We start from the raw sequence: 13,642 nt of genomic DNA, 5'->3' as shown, positions 1-13,642 counted from the left end.
GTTGTAAGTGAAGCATATGAGCTGTTAGTACGGATGTTCCGTTTATTAGCGTTAAGTATTAGTTTTAGTTAAGCAAATGTTTAACTGTAACGCGATTCTACAGGCGTTACTATCGAGTACCGAGAGTTCGCATTTAAAATGTACTGTAAAAATAGTTTCTACTACGCCCGCCAGAGGCGCTGAACTGTTTACTATACAACATTTACGATAGCTAGCTGGTAAGAAATTCTGTTTGAAAATTCTCTTTTTTAACGTGAGGAATGTTTTATGCATACATCGTGGGTGAAGTGCAGGGTTATGTGGGACTCTCCCGCCGTAAGGGCAGGCATACCCACTAGACCATCACGTGTGTCCACACGACCGCTTGGGCAGCGTGCGGCGGGATAACTGCCGAAGCTTATATTGCTAACCGCACGCCAATTTGAAAATCTTTTAGCGGGTGCACTAGCAACCAATTTTTCAGTGTAAGTATACCTATCTAATGTAAAATTTTCTACACTCGGTAATATCTGTTGTAGAGAATCGCGCTGCTGACCATGCAAAATATAATCAGGAGCCTGCGTACGGAGGTGTAAAAATCGATACAATTATAGACTACGCTTCTTGCATTTAAATAAGAGTCTCAGATTAACAATCGTAAGACTTTTTAATTAGGCAATATTTACATTTTCTAAATGTATAAGTTGATATTTATTGTTTCGATTACTTTTTTCAAACACAATTACTGTTGGTATTTTTAATTAAAAATAACATTTGTTTAACCGTCACCTTGTGAATGCGATTAAAATGGATAATGAAAATAATATGTTTTGTTAAGTTAAGAATTAAATAAAAAAGACTAATTAAAAGTTTAATTTAGTTTTATATTTGGTTTGTTTATTCCATAAGGATTAAGTAGAAGCAAGGATTTGCTAGTCTATTGACCTCAATAAAGAAAGTCTTATTTAAGAGTTAAACAGTACTCTGGGTACCTATTAAGATTTTATTAAAGAAATACAATTCGACTTCACTTGGGAATCAAATCCCGAATTCTTCGGTAAGAAGAATTTTTTTAACATTTTATGGAACTGTGAGATTTACATTGAAAATATATTATAATTATGACCATAGGAATATGAAGAAACAAATGAAAATGTGACGATCAGATAATTCAATCAGATAATTTTAGGTTAGAATCGAACCCACGGTAACCACTTGTTTAATGGTATCATTGTTTTATAGGCCATTTTATGAGCCATTGTTTTGTAACCTATTCGGTGCCGCTGATTTTATAGCAAAATATACTTTCTTTTATGTTTAGAAAACTAATATGTATGTGTTTTAAAAGCTTACTAAAAGTACTCACCAAATAATATACTCCAAACGGCATCACAACCACAGCAACCAGTAAATCAGCAACAGCCAAACTGACAATAAAATAGTTCGTAGCAGTCTGCAAACTCCTTTCTCTAGATACACTTAAAATAACTAACACGTTACCAAATAACGTCAATAACGGAAACACCAATAACGATAACGCCCACAAATTATAATCCACATCACTACATGTTCCATTTTTAAAAGTACAGTTCGCATCACTAAAAGTCTCGTTGAAAATATTCAAATCTGAATTATTCTCGATGTAATGTTGGTACCACGTAGTGTTGGGATCCGGTGGTTTGATGTCAAAAGTTGTCGATAAATTTTGACAGTTGCCTGTGCACAGTTTCGCTACCGTCATATTTTCTGATAACTGTTTTTCTTGATTCATGTTTACTAATTGACTATTGAGTCATTGTTTTCGGTGTGTTCTTATTTTAGTTTCTTTGTTTTGTATTCTTTCATAATTCTTGCTTAAATTATCTTTTGTCGATAGTGTTGTGACTCGTTTTCATCGTCATTGTCGATACCTGAAACAAAGATTGGTTTTCGTTAAATTCGATAGGTTAATGAGAATTCCAAAGGGTTTTATTAATGCTTTAGCTCTTTGCATATGTATGGATTTCCGATAAAAGGTTCAATTTCGATGAAAAGAGGGATATTAATGAGAAAATCAATTATTGAAATGTAATATCCTATGTCGAAGTGATGGGACGATTTATGGAATAAATTATATTATTTTATCTCGAGTGGCTTAATTAATTAAGTCGAAAAGGTACGATGAAGATGAAATCTGGGCATTTATTTAAAGATAATAGGTAAATGCCTATCTTTGTTGTAGCAGTAGTGGATACGGCTGCTGATCACGAGGTTCGATTTCCGGTTTGAGGCTATTTGTCTTTTTTCATTTATTAATATAATATATAAATAATATATTTTTCAATAGTAGTCTGTCGTTTGGGTGTCCGGTACAGAGCAATAGCCTCACCGCCATGAGATTATTATTATTACATGAGAGCAGTATTCTCACCACTGCTTTTACCTTTCAGTTTATCAGGCGTGTTAATACGCATAAATAATTATATATGTAAATATAAAGCACAATTATAAAGCAAGTCAAATCAACTAACCCACACTTTAACCTACACAACCCTTGTGAGTTCATCTGATATTCCCCATAGCACAAGAAACGTAAGAAACGTAGCTATAAATACGTAATTACGTTACATTTAAGTACTGTGGGCTGCACATATTGTGGTGAGCTCTCGTGAATAAACGCGTACGGTTTATTGTTGCTTTACACGCGAATGTTAAGGTATATGCTCGTTAGATAATCCTTATACATATTATATTCACATGGAAATCAAAGGAAGTATTGCTACCGAACACCAACTGGGTTATTTCTGCTGCTGCTAAAGAAATTTAATAAGATCACTGACCCCCATCATAATAAAAATCAGTTTGATAGATAAACTACCGCTCAATGTGCCTGAGAAACCGGGCATGAGGCGCGTATACTATGACTCATGATAACTTGTAAGATTTATTTTGGCCCTGGCGACCACTTCAATTCCTGGACTATGACTAACGTGTTACCAGTTAATTCAACTTAAGCTATGTAGAGCTCGTACAGTTCGTTCTAATCGCGATAAGTGCCATCAAATTGTATGTTTTGGAGTCCAAAAAATAATTTTCAAGCGTTTTCCCGTGCGCTGAACTATATTTTTCGATGAAATCCCATGGTTGTTCGAATTCAACTGCGTTTTGGGTATATTTTCGTACATTGAACATTCGCAAGACAGTACAAGTAATTCTCTAATGTGTATAGTCCTCAAAACAGTAGTGTTACTACTAAATATAGGCACAATTAGTGTTGTATGTAATTTTGGGATTATATCAACACCTTGAGGTTATGGCCCGGCTGATTGCTACTTCTAACATATTATTATGTGGTACGACATGAACTTGAAATAATTATTGCCCTAAATATTATGTAAATATGTTTTTTTTTCATCTCTGCTTTTTAACTGATGAAATTGTTAACACCTCGATGCAGATACGACTACTTTCCTTTTAGGTTTGACCAACAGACACAGAAAACGCGTGGACCTTAAGAATTCAAACGCTGTCGGGAAGCTAGGGTTCGATTTATTTGCTAGAGCCGCGGCAGACGTAGGGGTGCAGTAATGTCCAGATAGCTACATTTGCGTTCTCCTTGGCGCAGTGGTTAAGGCTACCACGCAATTATTAGGGCATCGAGAGGTCGTGGGTTCGATTCCCACTTCTATGAAATATTTATGCGATCCACAAATAGTGGATCCGGACTTGGTGGTACATTGTGTTCGTTGTTTGTATGTTTGTAAAAGTCCTGCGACACAAAAGCAATTCTCAGTGCGGGAGGTGCTTTTTTAAATTCAATAACAAAAAAAATGGTACTGAAATGTTGTTCTATTAGTCAATTTTAGTCTGTTAAAACTACGAAGTTTTTTACTTGAAAACTAGAAACAAAACGATGCAGAAAACCTATTTATTTACAACTCTTCTTATTGGAACAAGAATGTGTGAATATATTATAAACACATTATTCAATTTATTCCCAAGTAATTTCCTAAACCAAATTGTATTTTTCCGATACAAAAAAGGATTTCCTTGATTTGATTGAATCAGGTAACAAAGCCGGCACGATGTCATCAATAAATAAGATTGAGTGTCACAAATACGTTAGAGTAATGTTATATTATTTCAATGGAAGCAAGATTATTATTAATATTTGTTTTTGTAAAAATGGGTAAGATGTCGCCTCGTGTCTGTAATTGTGATGGAATGAACTTGGAATGTGTTATTTTTAGACTTGGTTTTCTGGAATATATTTGAGTTGTTCGTGATTTTTTGGTAAGGTATAATTTTGGCATTCGCGAAATAAGACTAGTTTTTGAACAACAGATTATTTTGCGTTTATTACAAGTCCATGTGAAAGACTAAACGTACACGTAAAACACAACCGTCTATAGTAAAGTTAGAAGCAATAACTTCAACCAGACAACTCAGAGTTAATCAAATATAAAATTTAACCCAATAATGTCCTACTGCTGGGCAAGAATTTCCTCCTTAGAATAAGGGAGGGGTTAAGCCTTGAGATCAACACGTTGACCAAGTGAGGTTTAAGGACTTTTCATACCTCCAAAAACTGTTCTAAAGAACTCTCAGACATGCAAGGTTGCATCACGACGTTTTCCTTTACTGTTAGAACAAGTGGTAATTATTTTTAATGCACACATAGCTTCGAAAAGTCATTGGTGTGTTGCCTCGGGTTTGAACCCTTGCATGGGAGGCGTAACTTAAACACACCAAATATTGAGAATATTAAATATAATCGGTATTCACTCTAAAGTCAGTCTTACGAAAACCGGAAGTTAACCATAAACAAAGAATATTCAAAAGATATCTACTAAATACAAAACAATAATAAAAAGAACTATCAAGCTTTTAGCAACATCGTGAGTTCAGCAACTTACTACTTAGCAGAAAGTTTTGCTAAACAGGAAAAAAACATGAATGAATAATTACATACTTTAAGGAAGAAGCTTTGGTAGGAAATATCTAATGGATTTTTAACTGCACCAAGAATATTGGCATTTTTATCTCTACATAATTATTAACAGTAAAAAGTTCTAAAAGTCTGCCTGGTTGCGGTAAACTTAAACACATACAACCAGTTTTCATGTGGCTTTGATCAATAGGCAGAGTGACATTCAAAGAATTTATGGTGAAATTAGATATAAATGTGTTAATTGACTAAAAATATACGACTATTAAAGTTGTCATGATAGTAAAAATTGCATTAAATTATTGGGGCATCGACTTGTGACCGAAAGGTTGTTACCGACTTACCGACGTAACCTGAAGATGGTAACAGGATTTCTAGCAGTATTTTGTGGTCTACATACTTAAAACTATTTTTTGCGTATTATAGTTTAGGTATCTATATATCTCATTGATCAAACCCAATTAAACCGCTGCTTTAAATTCATAAGCTGCGGACATAGTTTTACATTTACAATTTATTTTCATTTCTTTAACCAAAATAAAAATACATTTTATTTGGACTAAAACATCGGCTTTGGTATTCAAATAAAGCAGTTTCATGGCGCTTGCTCTACTGTGCAAACGTTATCGAATAAATAATGTATGTGAGAGAAATAACGGCGCGTATTCCTATTTGTTATATTGTTTCTTCGAAGTTTAAGAAGTTTGTAGACCGGTAGTGTACGTAGCCTTTTTTTTCTTGAACGTCTTAAAGCTGACTTGTGTGGCTTTTCTCCCAAATATTTTGAGTAAAATATAATATTTTAGAGTTTCCATTATTAGTTTAGAAATAATTAAGAATATTAGTTTAGAGAATCCACTGATTAAATTTATTTAACCATGCAAATGGGACATTAGTAGTGACTAATGTCCCTTTTGCTGAGCAAGGGTATCTTTCTGTAATAAGAGAGGGGTTAGGCCTTAAGTCCACCATGCTGGCCAAGTGCGGGTTGTAACAGATCTGTTACTGAACTAAAAATAGCTTATGAGAGAGCTTTAAACCATTGCTATGCAAAGTCTCGATTATTTTGTGGTTTAATCGTTAAAAGCTACAATATTTTAGTTAAGCAGGCTTCGCATTCGTGATATGAGTAGGAATGCAAATGATTCATTGCTTTCATTTGATAATAATAACATTAAAATTTGATAACGTAACATTGGTAAAACGTAAAATATGTCAGTAAATTAAAGCTTTTAAAACGCATCTACAATCGTAGCAACTGACGCGTATCTTCAGCGAACAAAGCGCGGAAAAGCGAGTGCACACGCGCGGAAAATACGGCCAATATGTACACGTCCTTACCTCGCTTTGATTTTGAATAGAAATTGGATGCTTATTGTTTATTTTGTATAACATTTATATTTGATATTTGATTGTGACCTTGACCTAATAATGACTGCGAAAGGAGTTACGTGGGAAAGCAAGGCTGGTGAAGAATTTTTTTAGATGTGGTACCGGTTAATTACGGTAGACTAAGTGAGTGACTACAAGTACAATTAGGTATGTTATTGGCAAATATATGTTGACTCTTTTAACAACCAAATATTACCACGTAAGAGTAAACGGGAATAGTTACGAATAAAAATGTTATTATGTAGGTATATTATAGCATTACCCTCACAGCCCGCAAAGACGAATTTTCTAAACTAACTCATAGATAAATCCAGGTTAAGCGTCTGTTTAGACAAAAACTAGCTCTATCATTGACCTCAAGAGCCCCTCGGAAAACTAGAAAAACATAAAAAATACAGCTCAAAAAAACTCTAATCTAAATTTGACTAAAACGTCAGAACAATCTAAACATTTTACTTTAAAACTGCGATAAGTCTTTATCGTCCAAACTTCACATTTCTTCCGAGATTCTCTTGATATCGCTTTGAAAATTAACTTTGAGAAAATCATGAGCTATGAAAGAACTTGCCACGATTTAAGATGTGGACACAATCGTCCTTTTGTCTTCTTTGTGTCCCAATTTTGAATAGAACTTGAGTCTTTTGTTGCACGCCTTTTGACGTATGCATCTTGCAATTATCTTTCTAGCCTTATGAAGAAGTTTTAAGGCTGCAATTTGATAGAATAAGTCTTCTGATTGTTATCATATGGGTTTAGTATTGTACATTACTTATGATTAACCTGTTTCTTTGAGTCCTATATCTGTCTTGTTCTTTTATCAAAATAATCTTCATATTTGCTTCTACCACTATTAATATTTTCAAGTAATTATTGTTGTATTATGTCATTTATCTCAATAAATTAAAGATAAAATATTAAAAACTTTTTTCCTAAACCATTACTGTCCCACTGCTGGGCAAGGGTCTCATTCCTGACTTCTTTGTAAAAACTTAAAAATAATTGTGTTAATTAAAAGGCCAGCGCGCGAGTGTGAACCTAGCTTTAAACAAACATGTTTTAATTGTCCGTAGTTCCTGAAAATATTATATCCAGACATGATCCCCTTTGATAACCTTTTTTACGGGAATTCTGTTGTCAGCCTTTTCAAATTTTCTTTGTATTGGATTTAACGGAAATAAAAGGGATAGCCCTGTTGTTGTTCATTTTTTAGTACCGAAAATTGTACATTAAAAATATACTGCCAAAATAGTTCCTGCGAATGCCAAACATACAGTCAGCTCCAAAAGTAGCTCAACCACTTCATTTTCAAAACCTCTGTGTTACGTAACTTTAATAAATAACTGATTAAAATCGGGTAGAATAAGTTAGAATTAAACATATCAATCAATGGCAAATGTTTTTTCCATGGAATAATGTTCATACTTCAGTATATAGGGTTTCAAAAGATTTAGTATGATCAGCTACTTTTGGAGCTGACTGTACCAAAAAAGAAGAAACCATATATCTAAGCTCTTTTATCTAGACTAAACTTTTTATGAAAACGGACCAATAATCTTAATAATTATTATAATATTAATAACACAACAAATGATTAATTAACAGTCCTTATGTAATAAAATAAACGAATCAAAGGTCAATCAAGAACAATTTGACATTTCAAAGGTCACTTCCGTTCTTGTTTAAAACAAAAGGTCAAACATTATGTACAATGTATACAAAAATAAACTTTTTGCAAGTGATTGACACTGATGTAGGCACGGGTAGGTTTCATTTTTATTTAAGGGTATATATTTTCTGCTTTTTTGTTTGGCCATTGTTTTTGAGAAGTGGAGTATATTATGCTTGTTAATTTTGAAGGGTTAGGTAGAGATATGACAGTCGTGCATATATTGAAAATTAAAGTAATAAATAGGTGTCCTTTTTATTTTTTGGTGGTATTTTTTTTAGATAATGTTAAGATTGGACCATATACACAAAATCACGTATTTTCTATTTCAATTAAAGTCTACTACGGGCTGACCAACTTTGCGTTCCAAAACTTTCGACTGTATTTGGCTATTTGCAAAATATAGTTCTTTCAAAATATGCTAAAATCACAGGTCGATTGATTTGCCATGTTGTCCATCGATCTCAATAATACATAGCAATAAGTTAATCTCTGATTTCAATAAACAATAATACTACATTAAAATTAACAATAACCAAAAATATGAGTAAATAATTTCATCGGCAATAAATCAAGATAAGGTAAACGGATGATATATTTAATGCATACAAACCGCAAGTTATCGCAGGCGGTTCCGGGGGACAACACAGGATGTAGCTACAGGAAGCTGCAGCAATATTCATTATTATGATTCTAGTTAGTGAACGGTGGGTGATGAAAATGTAGTGGATAGATTGAACGATTCATTAATTATTCTATGGGTATTTTTTTAAAAGTATATTTTCAAGCCCGTAGTGCTATTTTCTACCACTATCGACATATACATAGCTAATGATCGGCATACTTTACATGAAACGGGAACAATAAGCTAGCGATCGAAATATTTTATATGAAACCGGGATACATGGCGCGATTTTCTACAGTCTGTAGTATGACATCTAAAACTACCACATAAATATATTTTCGTACAAAATTCTTCGCCAGCTAGTCGGGTGTCGATAATAGAAATTTTGTTACATCCACAGCTGGCTAGCTATAGGCAAACTGATCAGTAGGTGCTGGAGGAACTAATTTATTAGAAGCATTTCGAATGACAAAAAATACCAAAAATATCCATTTGTAAAAATGTGCATAAGGAAAAACAGACTAATGAAATTATTTTTCAACTAGCTGACTCGCGCAACTTCGCTTGCGTCACATAAGAGATAATCGTCAAAATTTTCCACGTTTTTGTATTTTTTTTACTGTTACTCAGCTCCTATTAGTAGTAGCGTGGTGATATATAGCCTACAGCCTTCCTGGAAAAATGGGCTATCCAACACTGAAAGAATTTTTCAAATCGGACCAGTAGTTCCTGAGATTAGCGCGTTCAAACAAACAAACTCTTCAGTTTTATAATATTAGTATAGATGTAAACTAGTTTCTTCGAAATCAAGTCTTAACTAGACAATACCAGGAACTCAAAGACTGTACAATCTAAAGAATCAGAATGAATCACAATCTGAGTCTTCCTTGACAGTTCTAGTAGTTTCCGGGTCTCCCACTTAACCTTACACGCTCAATAAACTATAATCAATATTCATTATACTAGTCGCTTCAAGTGACTAAAGGGACGCTAGTCTGCCTATTGTTGAGCACTAGGTGACAGTACTCACAATGAATCACCCACAATTCTGGTTAATCGGTGCTGATGTCCAGACTACCTTATCGAATGACTGTATTACAAGGACTAATTCTTATAGCTGGGCTACCTAAGAGGCTATAAGAATTAGTCCTTGTTGTCTTAGCTTAACGAAGAACCGACAAATATTGGTCCCGTGTGGGAATTGAATCTACTACTTCCCATCACTCTCAACCTAGCGTATAATCAAATGGTAACAACGGGGTGATCATCTTAACTTAACTCTTCACTGACATAACATCTAATGGTAGTTGAATATGTACATCACACAAATAATATGTAATATAAAACACAAATGTAATATGGAAACTGAAATCAGTGCCCGATCATAATAATAATAGTTAAATGACAATGTTTTTTTGATGTACCATATCGTAAATAAATTGCTCTAAAGATGTTTTGTTGTAAATGTAAATGCTAGAAGATCGCAAATTTCTCCGCAACGCAGACATTATTCACCTTAAAAAAAATCCTTAATACAAACTATACAATAACTCACGTATCACAAATCTTACATCCAAAATTCAACCACCAAAAGAACCGCAATTTAATCTTCTATTCATTAAAACAAAATCCACCACATCACTACATTATTCCTTCACATTTTCTTCAAATTTCCATACACTTCCTTCACAAAATCCCACGTTTCTTATACGTGGTTCTGCATATTTAATACGTAATGAGTGCCGTAGAAAAAGGACGACGGCTGTCGGTATCTCGCGTTGAATTGAATTAGATGCTCGAAGACACTGTTAATGGAACATCAAGAGGTATGGGTAGGTACAGAAGTGCTAACTGAATAAATTGGCTGTTTTTTAGACTGTCTCTATGTAGATATATTCTGCTACTTAGGTATAAAATCTGTATGGTTTTAGCTAAGTATTCGATGTAGTTTGAACATTGTTAATACTTAAAATTTACCAAACTATATACTAGTGTCACTCTGCTAAGAAAAGTTCTCCGTCTTGAATGACAGTGATGACCTCGGGCAAACCCCTCTGGTCAAAGGTAGTGACCATACTCTGTATCCTTTAAAAATCATCCTGCTTCTTTTTTTATGAAAATTTTTAGGCAGTCAAGGTATCATCATCTTTATGATTTACTAAACTTTAAAAACGAGTGTAATTATTATTTCTAATACACACATAATTTTGATAAGCAATTGATGTGTATATTAGTTAGTGTTGCCTTGGTTGCCGTTTATACAAGTAGTCTAGCATATCGAATGCTAGACCACATTGCATTGCATTGCATAAATGGTAAAGATATACAACTCGGTTATCACTACTCTATATAAAAAGACTATTCTGTAAAAACATACAACATTTATATGAACTGTAAGCTAACGTGCACTTTACTTAAGCAAGTGTTTGTATTAACTAAAGGTAAACTTAATTAAAAACCTTCTAGCTTGTATCTCGCGTAAGTAGATGAAGGAAGCATGCATTATGCTTCGTAAATATAGAAATATCTTTTATAGCAGATCTTATTACTGTATTTTATCTCGGGGCTTTAAAAACACCGTTCCGATCACTTTTATTTAAGCAGCAACTCATAAAACAACTCTTAGGTTTTATATAATTATATTCAATAATTTGACTTCAAATTGACCAATGAATAAATGTGTATGCCAGTTTAGACATTTTCTTTTGTTGTGGTCATGTTCTACCTCTACGAAGAATCATCAGTCTCTTTAGCAACTAATATTATGAGTTTGAAAACTTTAAATAAGACAAAAGCTTACGAATCTGTAGCTTTTTATTTCATATGCGTATAATAAGCAATGTACGTAAGGAACATAAATAATACACAAAAGAATTCTAACATTCTACTTAACAGGAAATACAAAATCAACAAAAGAATTTAGTTTGTATAACAAATGAGATCTACATTTACAAGAACAATTTGTCATTCTGTACGTGTAATTACATTTGCTGAACACGCGAAAACTAGCTAACACCTACCTTGACTAATGATATAGAAATGGTAGTTGTTTTACCCAATATTTGATAACAAAAACCGAGTTAAAAGTGAAATGACCATCATCAATGAAGATAAGGTTACAAGTTAAAATCTGGACTAAATTAAAATTGACTTAGGGGAAAGCAAAAACATTCAAATACAATGGAATGATTAAAAATGATCAGCTCAATATAAAGTTTTGGGGTCACAAACAAAAAATTGGTCCACCCAATAAAAAGTCAACAGGTAGCCAACATGGAAATAACATACAGATAATTGGAGAATCTTCTCTTTAAAAAAAAAAAAAAAGAATAATGCTCTTGTGTCGCGAGGACTTTTAGAAACAATGGAGACAAAGTACAACCACACCCGAAAAAAATAGTTGTAGATCGCAAAAAAAAATATTTCGCGAAGGAATCAAACCTACGGGCTACGACTTCCCGACGCAATGGCGTGGCAACTGTGACCACTGTACCACGGAGACAATTTATTTTTCTAAAATTGTTTAAAAACTTGACATATAACTATTTCGGAACAATTTTCCTATGAATCAATCAATTGCTCCCAAAGTTTATCACCAAAATGGCTACTACAAATAGTGGCATAGTTCTATTAGTTTAGTTAATCGAGTCTCCTAAATAACTGCGAACCACGTATCTGTCTCCTCGACTAGAATGTGCCTAATTACATTCTATGGAGTGCGTGTTATTTATGTTTTAGGCTAGGAGCTAGTTCAAGTTTAAGTTACTAGTAATTTGGAGGAAGCAGGAATTCAAGGTTCATCTAATAAGACGTTTGTGGGTCAAGTTTGTGTGCGTGCAATTCAGGTTTTTGTATATTAGAGTCGGCTAACAAGTGAACGTTATTGATTGCCTCTCAATCAAGCTTAGCCTTTCTTCCAAGCTATGTTGGAGTCGGCTTCCAGTCTCACCGGATGCAGCTGAATATCAGTGCTGACCTCCACAACCCAGTTCCCTGGAATATAAGACGATACCCTTCGGTAAGACAGGTTGTCAGACTTTCAAGCTTCTGACTATTGTTAACGAACACGATATGTATAAAATGGTCACCCATCCATAAATCAACCTCGGCAAGCGTTTCTTAACCTCAGAGATGGATCCGCGCGGCGCCGCGGCGGTTGTTTTACTCATCCACGAGCTCCTCTACCTCTACAATAACAAATAATAAAGCTATTGTTTTTTCGGGCACGTTCTGTAGATGTTAAGAATAATCAAAAACAGACAAACAGTCTCATTGACACTGTTGTCGGCGGGATGTACTCAATTATTACTCAGAGCTGAGCAATTTTAGTTAGTTACAGCCTAAGCTAGTCTCGACACTTAGTATTAGGAATGTATGATGGCCACTATTCAGTATTTTGCTGTTTTGACGTGTTCAAAATAAGACAAGAATATAATTAATACATATTCTAAGGGACATAACTATATACAGCATGTAAGCTTTGAAATAGTTGTCAACTGAGAAACGTGATAGCCTCAGTGTGAGCAATCGTAGTTAGAAACTTTTAGCCTTGACACCATGTTACGAATGGATTCATATCATAACTTCAACTATAGCCGGTTCTGCCGGATATATAAAGTTTGACATTTAAAATGTACTGCCAAAATAGTTCCGGGGACGCGCGCTGGCGGCGCTGATCAGGTTTTTATACAACATTTCTCGATAGCTAGCCGGTTGTTGTTAGTCGATAGTCTTAGAGAATCGAGCTGCTGTTGAAAAGTTTAAGAAGTACAATCATCGCAATGTATTTTGTCTCCGACAGTCCGTACAATTGTAGTACGAACATGATTGTGCCTGTCGACTGGGCTCTCGTATTGATGAATGGCTCCTATATTGATAATATATTGTTCTTCCTTATTGTCCACTACTGCTGTCTAGTGCTAGTCGTTTGTCTTAATAGGGATTAAGTTTCGTGAGAATTTTCGATTACAGCAGAGAGAGTACTGGTAAGTGTAATAATATTGCAGATATGGACTGTAAAACTGATGAATAAAGTTCAAAATCAAAATTAAAT

General features: G+C 34.1%; 1 protein-coding gene across 2 annotated transcripts in view; it reads right to left on the bottom strand.

The window, feature by feature from the left end:
• LOC142977301 (dopamine D2-like receptor) overlaps positions 1-13,642 on the bottom strand; it is a 226,195-nt gene that overhangs the window by 47,440 nt on the left and 165,113 nt on the right. For both annotated transcript variants that reach the window (XM_076121118.1, XM_076121119.1), the window contains exon 4: positions 1,346-1,889. In XM_076121118.1, coding sequence (XP_075977233.1) covers positions 1,346-1,750 — 405 coding nt within the window. In that variant the 5' untranslated portion in view covers positions 1,751-1,889. The remainder of the gene's footprint in view (positions 1-1,345; positions 1,890-13,642) is intronic.

This window comes from Anticarsia gemmatalis, chromosome 12 (assembly GCF_050436995.1).
Source record: "Anticarsia gemmatalis isolate Benzon Research Colony breed Stoneville strain chromosome 12, ilAntGemm2 primary, whole genome shotgun sequence".
Taxonomy (NCBI): domain Eukaryota; kingdom Metazoa; phylum Arthropoda; class Insecta; order Lepidoptera; family Erebidae; genus Anticarsia; species Anticarsia gemmatalis.
This window is presented reverse-complemented; position numbering and strand designations above follow the sequence as displayed.